The sequence below is a fragment of the Euprymna scolopes genome, chromosome 20 (assembly GCF_053919585.1).
Source record: "Euprymna scolopes isolate OS-2025 chromosome 20, ASM5391958v1, whole genome shotgun sequence".
NCBI classification, from domain to species: domain Eukaryota; kingdom Metazoa; phylum Mollusca; class Cephalopoda; order Sepiida; family Sepiolidae; genus Euprymna; species Euprymna scolopes.
The window spans coordinates 66,753,726-66,768,368 of NC_136501.1; the positions used below are offsets into that span (position 1 = coordinate 66,753,726).

The following is a 14,643-nucleotide window of genomic DNA, read 5'->3' on the forward strand; positions in this document are numbered from 1 at the left end:
ATTAAAATCTTACATAAAATAATTATGCGAAACCTGTAATTTAAAAAAAGGAGAAATATGTTTTGCTATTATAATTTTTTTGTGTGAAAATATTAAATAAACAATGCTTAATTCAATGGTAATTCGAGAAGTAAATTTTTCTTCGAGTTATATCTAATTCAGGCTTTGGATGCATTTTTCGTAAGGTTCCTGAAAAATTAAATAATTCTTTTAATTGTTATAATTTCCGATGCTTTATTTTCATAAAAAAGCAAAAAATGAATTCATTCATCTTTTATTACTACAGAAAACCATAACTTTAGTATAGGTATTTTTTGTTTAAACAAAATAATACATTTCTGCGAAGATTTAAATAGAAATAATGAGTTTGATATATTCCGCGATCATTATTTGATAAATACTGAAAATTTCATTAAAATTGGTTAATTTCCTGATTTTTGGTGAATTTAAAGTAAAGGGAGGTGTCAAAATGTTTATACATGATCATCGGCATTGATTTTGCACGTTCCTATTTAATATTATTTTAGGCGTGGTGTTCGGTTTATTATTATTATTATTATTATTATTATTATTATTATTATTATTATTATTATTATTATTATTATTAGTCTCAACCTTTGGATGTTTTAAGTTGGATTTTTTCCCTCGAACATTAGGTCAATTCCTATAGAATTCGTCAGCTCCCCCAAAATGGTGTTTCATTTTGTCACATTTCGTCCTCCCTTTTATGACCTTTGCTCTTACTAGCAAAGGCCATACCATCGTTGTGTTTCCGGCGCCAGAGTTATTTTTAGAATTCTTTTTCTCTTTTCTCAATTATTTTTTTATAATTATTCACTCTTTTTATGAAACGTTAATTATTTTGATCATTTTTTTCATATGATATATCATTAATTTAAAAAATTAATTAATTGTCCCCTTGTTTTAATAGTCATTTAATCTTATTGAAGTTTTTTTTTATTCCATTGTTCTTCATCTTTGTTTTAGTAGCCATTTGATTATTTTGTAAAACTTTACTTGTTTTTAATTTTTCGGCAATTATTTTTAGTGTGTTTGTTACACTTTTTCTGTGTCACGTGTATTTTTTCAAATTTCTTGGTCGTTTTCAAAAGCTCCTTCTCTTGTAGCTTGCTACTGCCCATAGTGTAAGGAAAAGGTAAATTCGAGAATGGTCTAGGTTGGGGTTTGCACAGACATTCTCTACGGGATGGAGAATGCTTGGCTTTTTGAGTGAAAGGACTTATGGTTGATTTCTCGCTGGAAATGACCATTGGTCTTCACTGGAATTTGGGTGGCAATAAACCTTCCCAACATTCCAGTTCCCTGGAGGTCTGGTAAGTGCTTTCACTCCTCGGCTGTTCCATCCTCCTTGACACATCGACTATTTAGTGAAGTGCAAGCTGATACCGGCACTACATTTTTGTTTTACTTCTATTGCATTTTCTATATGCGCGAGTGGCGACTGCCATTCTTGTACATTAAGTTACGCATTGGAGGGTTTCTAGCATTACTGTCCATTGCATAACCTGAGTCTTCCTCTTGATTCCGATTTCTCCTAGTCTTCCTTCCAAGTTCTTTGGAACAATTATTAGTATTATGTTGATTTTCTTCAGGTTCAATATTATTGTAGTTCTCTGGCAAATTCAATATATCATTTCGTTATTCTGCCTTTTTACTCTGTGGTCTGCCTGAACGGCATAATCTATAATTTGACAGATTCTTTTTTTCCTTGTTAATTATTGATGTCCAGTCTTCTGGCTTGGATAGTTTTATCTATTTGTATTTCCATATCCCAAAGGATTTTTTGGATTTCATATTCCAGTACAATCTCCGGCTTGTGCTGCGTGTTGGAGATGCAGCTGTCTGTAGAGCTCCCAGTGCACCGCCTTCCTCATGAGATCGTGCCAGTCCTTATATTCCTTTTGGGCTAATTTGTTACATTCGCTCATTATGTAGTTTATCGTTTCGTCTTTTGTCCACAAAGTCTATATTTGCTCTTTTCCTGTGTTTTATTTATTTTAGCTTTAATGTGGTTCGTTCTAATTGCGTTGTTTTGTGCAGTTGTCAGTAGAGATTCTGTGTCATGTGGACTTTCCTGAGCTATGTTCAGGTGCTTACGTTATTCTTTTCTTTTGTCATTCTTATGGATCGACTGTGTAGCGCTTTCTCTTCCCACTTTCCTTTACTTGTCATTTTGTTTTCATCATTTCCTTTATAGTCTTCCTGACGGTGTCTCACACTGCGGTGATCAATCTTTCTGTGTTTTGGCTTATGTAATTTTCCAAGTCTTTTTGTACTTTCTACACATCCTTCTACATTTATTAATCCTCTTCCCCCGAACGATCGGTAAGTAGGTTAACGACCTGTAATTACTTAGTGCTGTTCCCCTTACAGCGTTTTTTTTTGTATTAATATATTTGTTCATTTGGTCATCTATTCTGGTACTTCTGTTTTGCAGATACATCTTATCAGACTTTGCACCAGTCTATCAATTTTTTTAACCAATATGCATGTATACCATCATGGCCTGGTGTTTCCAATTTATTATTTTCCTTAGGGTTGTCTCTAATTATTTCTTCATTAATTTCGTTTTTTTATCCTTCTTCAATTTTCTGAAGTTTATTTTTATGTCCTTCAGTCATTAGTCGTGTCTGTTGTGATTTTGAAGCTGCCCCCATATCTGGTTCCAGAAGTGGTTGGTTTCTGTTGGGCTCAGTTGTTCCGTTTTTATTATTCCTTCGTTCATGTTTTAATATTGTTTTCATTGTTAATTAATGTTAATTATTTTCATTGTTAATTAATGTTGTTTTCATTGTTTTTAAATGTCCTGTTTGTCTGTATTGTTCCGATTTATACTTGTATGATCTCAGTTTTCTTTATTTTGCTGTGTTTTTTTTGTTTTAGTTCTTTATATATCCTACTGATTCTTTCCTTGTTTTTTTTTTACACAATGATCACCACTTATCAAGGCCCGGAAGTCACTCAGGGATAAGGGTTATTGCAAGTACAGGGTCGTGCAGATAAATTGGGACTAAATTTAACAGCACATATCTTCCTTAATTTCTAACCTATGACTAAATTTTGTTTGCAGACAATCTATAAAATCCTTTGCTTTAATATTTCAGATCAAGGTCTGGCACACTTCGCTCAAATATGGCGGAATTAGCACGAAGAACGACGATATGTGAAATGAGACGCGCCGGGAACTCTGTTTCGGACATAATTAAGAACACAGGCTATGCGAAATCGACTGTTTATCGAGTTGTTGCTGCTTTTGATGCCGAGGGTAAGGTTCAGAGTAGTCGACACAGTCCCCGCAGTGATCGAAAGAGAACCAAAACATTCCTTGCTGGGCTGAAAAGGACGTTGAAGGCAGACCCAAGTCAGTCGATGTCAAAACTGGTACAAAAGCGCAGAGTGAGTCGTAGCACCATCAGCAGGGCAGTCAAGGAAGACCTTGGTATGAAGTCATACGTAAGGAGAGTCCGTAACCTTTTAACTACCCGCGCAAAAGCCCTAAGAGCTGAACGATGCCCAAAGCTTCTAAACTATCTGAAACACAAAGGAGAACATGTCTGCGTTTTTGTTGACGAGAAAAAGTTCGTTGTTGATGAGGTTGCAAATCGCCAGAACACTCGGGTAATTGCCTACGATCCTTCAGAAGGTCCTCCTGTGATGCAGAGCAAAAATCCCGCCTCTGTGATGGTTTTTGCAGCCGTCGCAAGTGATGGTAAGGTGATGCCTCCTCATTTCATCGAAGCGGGCCTTAAAATTAACACAGAGGAGTACTTGAAAATTCTGAAAGATGTTTCGATGCCTTGGATACGTAGGAACTACGACCCCTTCAAAGTGATGCTCGTTCAAGACTCTGCGCCCGCTCATGGAGCAAAGAAAGTTCAGGATTTCCTGAAGGAGAATCTTCCTTTGATGGTCCCGAAGGATATTTGGCCCAGCAGCTCCCCAGATCTGAATGTTTGTGACTATTAGCTGTTTGGCGTCATTGAGGGAGAGTCTAACGTAACTTCACATCCAAGTGTCAACTCTCTGAAGGCCGCCATTCGTCGGGCATTTCGTAATCTTGACCCCGAGGATGTAAAAAGTTGTTCACGGTTTCGCTCGAGAATCTCCCAAATTATTGACGCAAAGGGTGCTCACATCGAATGATTTTGTTCTGTAGACAATAAAGAAGAAATAAATATACGTTTTATCATTATCTGCCTTTGAAAATAGCGAATTTACAAAAAGTTATGTTAGTCCCAATTTAGCTGCACGACCCTGTACATTACGTTAGTGTGGAGATTTGGTGAAGTGTTTACTTAAGGGGGCGGTTGATTAGGAATTTGTTAACATTGGACTTGAAGACATCCAAGTTGTAGTCCGGTGGGAAGCAGGCAGACGGAACAGAGTCCCACAGGTGTGCAGTTCTAAGAAAGAAGCTTTGTTCATGGAATTCGCGTTTTGATTTAGGCACAGATATAGAGTGGGGGAAATTTTTCACAGTAAATTCAGCTAGACGGGTGTTTTTCGTGAAAGATTGGCGAGGGGGACCAGAGATTGGAGTTCAGACGAGCACCTGCCATGGAAATAACGATAAAACAAGGATAGGCTCGCAACGTCTCTTCTGTGGGAGAGAGGTTGCAGGGTAGAGAAAAGGGCACCCCCCACCAAGCCACGAAATCTATTTTATTTTGTGCTTCAGATTTCCCCTTTCCCACAAATTTCTGTTCTCTTTTATTTTATTTATAGATTTTGCTTCTTCTGGTGATCTGACTTTCCAATCTTATTTCCAACCCAGGTTTTGTAGATTCTTTGTATTGGTGAGTTTTTGTTTTCGTTTTTAGTTTTATACTTCAATTTGGCTCCAGGATATACCAAATTGTTTAGATCTGTGATAGTATCTGTTGGTATATATAGGAAGAGTTTGTTCATTTTTATTTTTTCTTCTGTTGATTTCTTAGTGACTATCGGTTTGTTTTATCCTAATACATAAATTGCTTGATATTTTCGAATTCTTTTGTTTTTTCTTCAGTGAATTCTGTGATTTCCCGTTCACTTATCTTCAGTTCCAGAGTTAATAATTTGATACTTCTCTTCTTGTGGGGTTTCACTAATACGTATTTCTTGATCTGTTGTACAAGATATCTTTTGTTGTATTTCTCTCATTTAAAGTTTTGAAAACCAGCCTCTTTTGAGGATCTGTCTGGCTTTGTTTACAATTGTTCAGTTGGGTAGTAAGTAGATCTGCCCTATCGCTTTACAATTCGTTTACCGAAGTTTTGTCATCTAAATTGCTTCTGTAGTAGCATTCCATTACTAGTCTGTTGGTTTTTATAGTACACTTCTTTCTGTGTTTTTAAGGCCTGCTGTTCTGTTTGTGCGTGTTTGCTTGTCTTTCGTCTGCGTTAGTGTCGTACCTGAAAGTAAGAAGGTTACTTATCTGTGTTTCTATGTGTTTTCTTGTTTTTTGTATTAGAGGGAGAGCCTATATTCGAATGATGCGGACCAATTCCCCCATGTTGGCCAACAAAAGAGTACCTGCCGTGCATGACATTCAAATATTTCTTCTGAATTCCACAATTTGTATCATTAGTATGCTGTTTTGTCTGCGGGCTTTTTCTCATATTTCATCAGCGTTGATGACGTACCTGAAAGTAGGAAAGTTTACTTCCCTGGTTCTTGTACCTGAAATTAGTCGTATATACAGTCGTATGATGCCAACCGAGTCCCCCTTGTTAGCCAACGGAAGAGCACCTGCTGTTCATAACACTCTTACCTTATTTCTGAGTCTCACGGTTTGTATTATTATTACTATTATTATTATTATTATTATTATTATTATTTTTTGAATTCATCGAACTACTGTTCTGAGTTTGAATGTCATTTTCACAACGTTTCGGTCGATGTAACCTCTTACCCCCTTCAGGTATATCGTGTCGAACTCGATAATGTTTCTGTCGAACTCAGGAATTGTGACAGAATTTCGATGGACCTGCGGCACAGTGGTTAGCTGAATTGGAAAAAAAAATCAACTGTAAAAGTGATATTCTCCTGAAGGGTTGAAGGTTCAATTCTCAGTGTGACGCCCGAAAAATACAATTGCGAATTACTTAGGATCGCTATCCAGTAATGTTTCCGTTCTAAATTCCGTCCAAATTCTCGAGTTTGACAGAAACATTATCGAGTTCGACAAGATGTACCCGAAGAAGGTCGGAGGTTACATTGACTGAAACATTGTGAAAATGAAACTCAAAATGAGAACAGTAGTGCGATGAATCCAAATAATATGAATAACTAATCCTCATCTTAAAAATTCAGTAACGCATCATCATCATCATTATTATTATTATTATTATTATTATTATTATTATTATTATTATTATTATTATTATTGGTTCACAAGTCGCAGGTCATCAAAGATCCTATTGAATACAACCTGTGGTGTTACCTGGAAGCTGAGTGACAAGTCTTCCCAGATTTTCCAATATTCTCCACCTCTTTCGATAACATTTACAAATAAATTTGCATTATCGCAAATCGCAGCGGCTATTGGTTTTTACTGGAATTTGAGTGGCAATAAGCCTCCCCAAGGTCCCAGTTCTCTTCGCATTTATACAGTGGAGGTCTGGTCAGTGCTCACTCCTCAATATTTCCTTTCTCCTTGACTACTTGGCTATTCGATCTCATTTTTTTAGGGGGGACAGTGATGTGATAATATGGAGATGGTGGTGGGGTAAGAGAATTTATAGGTATGCAGCCTCAGTGTCCTTGGTTCCATGTAGTGCTTCATGTTTTGTCTCTGCAGCAGTTTGTCTGGCCTGCGCTTGTGGTTTGTGTGTATTAGTCTCAACATTCAAGGGGTTTTCTTAATATTTCAGCTGTTTTCATTGTTGCTCGTTGCATTTTTCCAGTTATTCCTTTGATTCCAATTTCTCTTCCAAGTTTTTCGGGATTGTTCCTCGTGTTCCTACTATTATAAGTATTATTTTGTTTTTCTTCATCTTCCATTTCTCCTTCAGCTCTCTGGCCAGCTCTGTGTATTTGCTCCGTTTCTCCTTTTCTTTGATATTCACCCTGTAGTCAGCTGGAACAGCACAGTCTACGATTTAACATGATTTTTATTTTTTGTTAATTATTACGACATCTAGTCTTCTTGCTTGGATGGGTTTATCAGATTCTATGTCCATGTCCCACAAGATTTTGTTATTCTCGTTTTCAAATACTGTTGCCGGCTTATGTTTGTACCACTTATATGTGCATTCGAGATGCATTTATTTGCATAATTCCCAGTGTACTGGCTTTACCACTTGATCGTGTCTGTTCTTGCATTCCTTTTGGGTCAGTTTGCTGCATTCAATTACTATACGGTTTATCGTTTCGTTTCTTTGTCCACAGAGTCTGTATTTACTGTTTTCTTGTATTTTATATAGCTTTGATTTGATGTGGTTGGTTCTTATTGAGTTATCTTGTGCTGCGGTAATTAGGGATTCAGTTTCTCGACTTATGTGTCCTTTTCACATCCATGTCCAAGTGTTTTCATTATTCTCATCTTTTGTCATCCTTATGACTCTTCCATGTAGTTGTCTTTCTTCCCATTTTTCTTTTCTTGTCTTATCCTTTGTCTGTCTGTTTTCTGTTTTTGGCGATTTTCTTAGTGTCCTTCGCTGCCATGATTATTCTTTCCGTGTTCTACGTTATGTATTATTATTATTATTATTATTATTATTATTATTATTATTATTATTATTATTATTAAAGTTAAAACAAATTAAAATTATCACAAAACAAATTAAAAATATCAACCTACTTTCAGTGATTGCAAGAGAAGAGATTGAATGGATGGTTAGGAATGAAATGAATAACGAAAGTAAAATTGATGAAACTAGCTCTGATGAAAGAACTGAGAGAGTGGAAGTGCAGAAGGGAAATGTAAGCGATGATGGGAGGCGGACAACTGAGGAGGTATGGAATCCTATGGAGATATCCCTGATTGGCTTGTGAAGGGAAGAACAACACTGATTAGGAAAGATCCTGCAAAAGGAACAGATGCCAATAATTATAGACCAATTACATGTATGTGGAAACTGTTGACTGGAATATTTGCAGAGAAAATTTATGAACATCTAGAGAGTAATGGCGTTTTTCCTGACGAACAAAAGGGGTGCCGGAAAGGCTCGAGAGGTACTAAAGAGCAACTACTAATTGATAAAGCAATAATGCAGGATGCGAAGAAGAAGAGGAATCTGAGCGTAGCATGGATCGATTACAGAAAGGCTTATGACATGGTTCCTCATTCATGGATACGTGAAATACTATTGATGATGAAGGTTGCGTAGAATGTGGTAGGGCTTTTGGAGACAAGTATGACTCAATGGAAAACGGTGCTGACAGCAAACAGGGAGGAGATGGAGCAGACTAGCATTAAACGTTGGATATTTCAAGGAGATTCGTTATCGCCACTTCTTTTTGTAATGGTAATGATGCCACTGAGCATCCTCTTGAAGAGAGAAAAACTGGGGTATAACTTTGGATCTGGTGACAGACGCCTCAACTATCTGCTGTTTATGGATGATTTGAAAATATTCGGTAGAAATGAAAAGGAAATGGAGAGACTGGCAGAACTTGTGTGGACATACTCAGAAGACATTGGGATGGAGTTTGGGATTAGTAAATTCACGGTGCTGACGATGAAAAGAGGAGTAAATGTTTATTCGAATGGAATAGTGCTGCCAAATGGAGAAATCATGAAAGAAATAGAAGATACAGGGTATAAGTATTTGGGAGTGTTGGATGGTGTAGGCATCATGAACAGAGAAATGAAGGAGAAAGTCAGGAAGGAGTATCTTAGAAGAGTGAAACTAATTGAAAAGTCGAAACTGTATGGAGGAAACCTAACGAAAGTAGTAAATGCATAGGCAGTCAGTGTTTTGAGATACAGTGCGGGAATTTTAGAATGGTCTGACAAGGATTTGCATGCCATGGATATCAAAAAAAGAAAAGTTTTAGCAATGTTTGGTATATTTCACATTCGAAGTGGCGTAGCAGGGCTGTATCAAAAGAGGAAAGACGGTGGGAGAGGATTGAAAAGTGTTAAAGATTGTGTTAGAACCGAGGAGATGTCATTGAAGGAGCATGTGGTTAGAAGTGAGGAGTGGATGCTTAAGGTTGTGGCCAATGAAGTGGAGGTATGTGAGACCAAGGCTGATTATGTGAAACGTATGGATAGAGAAAGGGCAGAGGAACTAGCTAGGAAGAAAATGCATGGAAGGTTCTTCCAGGATATAGCAGAAGTGGCTGATGAAAGCTCATGGCAATGGCTTAGAGCTGGGTATCTGACTAAGAGTACTGAAGCTTTTGTCTGTGCAACACAAGAGCAGGCATTAGGAACACGATTGTTCAAAAAAGTGGTTCTAGGAGAGGAAGTTGCTGCAGAATGCCGGATTTGTGGTAAGACCTCAGAGTCAATTGCGCACCTTGCAGCAGGGTGTAGTGGACTGGCCCAGAGAGAGTACCGCAAAAGGCACGATCGCATGGGACTCCAGATATATTGGGAGGTGTGTAGAGGGTTGGGGTGAAGTGTGTTGGAAAATGGTTTGAGGAGGTGCCTGATGAAGTGAGAACAAGTGAGGATGGCAAGGTAGAGGTATGGTGGGACAAAAGTGTCATAACGACCAAACAATTGGAACACAATCGTCCGGATTTGGTCGTCATTAACAAGGTCTCAAAAATCTGGCAGATTGTAGACTTTTCAGTACTCTGGGACAGAAATGTGAGAGAGAAGGAGAATGAGAAGTGGAGCAATTATGCTCCATTAGCCTTGGAGATAAGGCGTATACATGGGGTTAAAACGCAAATAATCCCGGTCGTAGTTGGTACACTAGGAGTAGTATCAAGTCTTCTGGAAGGACAATTGAAAAAACTACAAATCCCCGATGTTTTAGGCGGCCTTCAAACCTCTGCAATTATAGGTACCACCAACATCCTTAGGAAAACCCTTGATCTTTGAAGCTCCTGGTTTGAAGCCGGGATTAAGGGAAATCCTCTGGAAATGAATCCCATCCCTTTCCAGAGAGACGTTCATAAACAAAATCAGAATTATTATTATTATTATTATTACTATTGTTGTTGTTATTATTATTATTATTTGTTGTTGTTATTATTATTATTATTATTTGTTGTTGTTGTTGTTGTTGTTGTTGTTGTTGTGATATTTTCAAGTTTCGTATCATTAATTTTATTTATTCACCGACGATATAATTAGGCAATTTGTTATTGATAAGGATTTACCATATATTTTTTAATTCAACGAATATTGTCTTTAGTGGGGGAGATGAGTTTTGCATTGAAACTTACAAAACTAGAATTTAATTTCGTTACATGTTTATAAGTAGAAGTTTTAAACTTATAATAAGATAGTGTTAATATAAGCGTTAAGAAATTTTATCTTATAATTTACATTTAGGTCTATGTTGAATTGAAGAACTGAATAGTTTGGAAGAGGTGCTGAAATTTTTTTATTATTATCAGCTAGAATAAGAATATCATCAGCATAAGTGGAGAATTTTATATTTTGTTGTCTAAGTTGGGAGAGAGACATATGGAGTACATATTACTAATGATTATGTCAATTATTCCTTTTAAAATACATTAGCGAAATGCGAAACCTTCCTAGTTGACTTTATGTGTGCTTTCTTGTGAAAATGTAAGGATAAAGGCATTCCTTGTGAAATATAAACACGCAAACAAATGTAAGTTATTGCTTATTTGATAATATAAATGATAAGTAAGTTGATGTGTCCGTCTGTCTCCAACTAAAAACGTACTACCAGAAGCAACCACAAAGTTGATATATATATATTTGGCATTGACTCAAACGAATATGTAATCTTCTATAATATAAATCTCACCTGTCTGTTTAAATGTATATATGTATGTATGTATGTCTGCCATGGTCGGGTCACCGGCGACTAAACTGGTTCCCCCACCAGACTTGTTTGGTGAGGAGGGCGGCTAGTCTCCCTGAAGGATTAAAAACAAGACCTTCCAAAGGGCGAATGAACTCTTTTTCTGGGTCAACGGCCAACTAGCACCGGGTATATTTGTGTGTGTGTATATGTGTATTGGGGTGGAGAGGGCTCCCGTAAGCCGTGGTGAAGGCAACCTTTCTAGGAGAAGCAAATCTCTGATTTAAAAAACCATAAAGCGGAAGACCAGTACCCGCATTAAGCTGGTCTGCAGTTTAATTTGTTGCTGGCTATCTTGCTCTTGCTTGTTGCTGGATCTCAACATTTTGAACCGAGAGAGAGACTTAGCTGTCGTACAAAGCTAAGACTCTGTAACATCATCTTTGTATAGATACTCCCTCAGGTATTTGGGCTCATGAATTTTAAATGTCTGAGGGAGTGGCACTCGTCTGACAAGATGTTGCAATCATCATCATCATGTCTGCCTAAAACTTTCGACAGAGGTAACAAGTATTAACGAGATCAATATCGTTTTGAATCTTGACCTTTCGGACGACAAATATCGAAAAATTGGCTAAAAACATTAATTTTTTTACCCACACTGGACACTTTTCTACAAGAAGGGGTCGCTTTTTCACCGATATTTTCGAAATTCATTCCTTCTTTTCGATTGACTAGCCTTAATTTAACTTTCATCATTTCCGGTTGGGCGATGAACGCAACGGCAAAGACGTCACGTTTCTTTTTTACGTTTTTTTCCTCCTTCGCAGTACGGGTTCGAGCCTGCCTGCCTTACTACCACTTTTTTTTGTTGCTCAACACACACCTCCAAACACCCGGGCAACGCCGGGCATCTAGGCTAGTATAAAATAAAGTAGGCTTTTTTATTAAAAACGTGTAAAAGTTAAAACCCGTTGATTTAAAAAGGGTGCTTTAATCTAAATTAATTGTGTAAGATAATAAAATTTCTGTGCATTTTTACATTAAATGCTAATCTTTATTAATCTTTATTAACCCCAAACTATGCATCGAATGGATACCATAATATTTAGTTCGCTGCACCTTATCATAATATATATTCAGAATTTCAATAAGATCGTTTAGTATTTTCCGAAAAAAAAGTAGAACTTAAATACTAATCCCAATTATAGTTCTGAATTTTTGTAGATGAGGGTTATTATTCGTATTGTTTGGATTCTTCGGACTACTGTTCTCATCTTGTGTCTTATTTGCACAACGTTTCGGTCGAAGACGAATAATCGTTATAAATCCATTAATCCTTAACTCTACATTGAAGGGCTACCATAATCCTGCACATTATCATAAAAAAGATTCATACAAAATTTCAGCCAGATCAGTCTCGTAGTTTCTGAGAAACATGAAACAGACATAAGCAATATAATATAAATATTCATTTGTTAGGGGTCAACTGGAGCATACTTCACCAAGAAAGGGTCGATATTTAAAGCTTAAATGCTACTTTTAAACAATTATCTGTTTCATTTGAATGCTTAGTGGTGGAAGAGGTGGGGGCGACAAGAAACTTGGTGTTGCCCGGTAAAAATGACTTTAAAACTGCAAGCTTAGATGAATTTCTTATATTAAAATATTTTTAATTACATTAAAACAATGGGGAAAAAGGAAATGGAATGGTGGACAAGAAAACTGAGTGAGTGTGTGAGAGAGAGAAAAAGAGAGAGAGAAAGAGAGAAAGAAAGGGAGAAGGAGAGAGAGAAAGAGAGAGAGAGAAAGAGAGAAAGAGAGAGAGAAAGAAAGAAAGAGAGAGAGAGAGAAAGAGAGAAAGAGAGAAAAAGAGAGAAAGAGATAGAAAGAGAGAAAGAGAGAAAGAGAGTGTGTGTCGGTGTGTGTGTGAGAGAGAGACGGACGAGGGATAACGAAGAAAGATAGAGATATGAATAAAGAGATATAGAGAAAGAAAGATATTGCACACAATAATAATAATAAAAAAAAAACAAAGTTTTTTTTCTATTTAGTTGTTCATGACCCCGAGCAACGCCGGTTTGCGATGCTAGATTTAAATTAAAGAACACATACATTTCAAGCCGTTCAGTAAACATAACAATAATCCAAAACAATAAAGAACAGTATTTAAACGAGTGAACTATTTAATGGCACGTGATGTTTGAGATGCGTGCAAGCAAGACACGGATCGATTATTGCTGGTGGGTGTGGCGGGGAGCAGTAGAACGCGCTGCGTACAGATTGAATACGCCCTGAAGATAATCGGGCGGTCGATATTACGAATGTATTAATGGTTTATCCCTTCTTCAGATCGATAATCGATTTTCTAGATTCGCGCCAGTGGCATTTAAAAGGTATTAAGGGCTTGGTCCATTGTTATAAACGATCATTTAATGGGGAAAGACAGGTAAGAGAAGTTGGTCGGCAAATGCTGACAAGAGATGCTCACTAAGACGTTTGATGATTAGAGGATAAAGTAGGAAAGGCATAGAGAGAAAACGAAACAAAATGAAAAGAGAAAATAATGTAGAGAAAATGAATTAAATTTTAGATTGAACATTTAAAAGACATATCGACGGAGAACAGTTATACGAACCTGTCAATAATTATTTGCATTTCATAGTTTTAAACTCCCACGACCCCAAACTACGTTCATATGAAATTGTTTCAAAGAAAATAGTTTAGCAAGCCGTCCGGCGTTGCCCAGTCGTAAAATAACCTAATTATGCTATTTTAATTTATGCAGATTTCGTAGTTATTATTATAGATCCAATTCTCTATTGATTATTATATTGTACCCAATATATAGTAGTGATTCTAAAGGTTAAAACAAAATATAACTTGGGTGCCATCAGCAAGAATCGAAATGAAAACATTTAGCTTTCCAGAGGCATTCATTATCATTATCACATGCATATCAAAACTTAAAAAGTTGACGTAGTTAAACGTAGAAATGTATATTTGTGCATGCGTAAAAGATACAAATTTAGTCGGCTTACGCTTGTCAAGTTCCAATTTTGACTCCTTAGCAGCTATTTTTTCCGGCTAAAAATTAAGTTGATTTTGGTTCTACTAGTCCGTGTGCTTTCCATATCTCGGTTCAATTCTAGATCAAAATTGACAGTAGTTTAGTAGAGACCAATCAGCACACACACACACACACACACACACACAGATATGAGGTCACTTATATATATATGTATATATATATATATATATATATATATATATATAGAGAGAGAGAGAGAGAGAGGGAGAGAGAGGGAGGGAGAGATAGAGATAGGTATAGATTAAATTTGTGATTTTGGTAAAGTACTTACCATTCATAGAGGGAAAAATTTTTTTTTTCATATTATTTGTATTATTCGCTTAGAAGTCCCCAGACGTCAGAAAATTTCTACTCTAATAGCTTCTTTAATATACGGCCTAATCACGTTGATATACTGGTTATCGTTGGATCATGGAAGTTATCAATACTTAACCTGGGCAGTACCAGATCGATGACCACTTGGGAATACTACATCGATACCCATCTTGAGTGTTAATCGCAATTGTATTCTAAGCACTGAGTATAACTTACAGCTGAATTTTACAACCAATTCTTAGATCTTAGATGAGAACATTAGTCCAAATAAAACAAACAGTACAGATTACCAATCCTCATCTAAAAAATTCAGAAACGTGCTTTTGCATTTTTGAG

General features: G+C 36.7%; 1 protein-coding gene across 1 annotated transcript; it reads left to right on the top strand.

The window, feature by feature from the left end:
- The first annotated feature begins 3,153 nt into the window (after positions 1-3,153).
- Positions 3,154-3,987, top strand: LOC145241602 (uncharacterized). The gene has a single exon (XM_080104688.1). The coding sequence runs from the start codon at positions 3,154-3,156 to the stop codon at positions 3,985-3,987; it is 834 nt and encodes a 277-aa protein (XP_079960814.1).
- Positions 3,988-14,643: the final 10,656 nt, after the last annotated feature.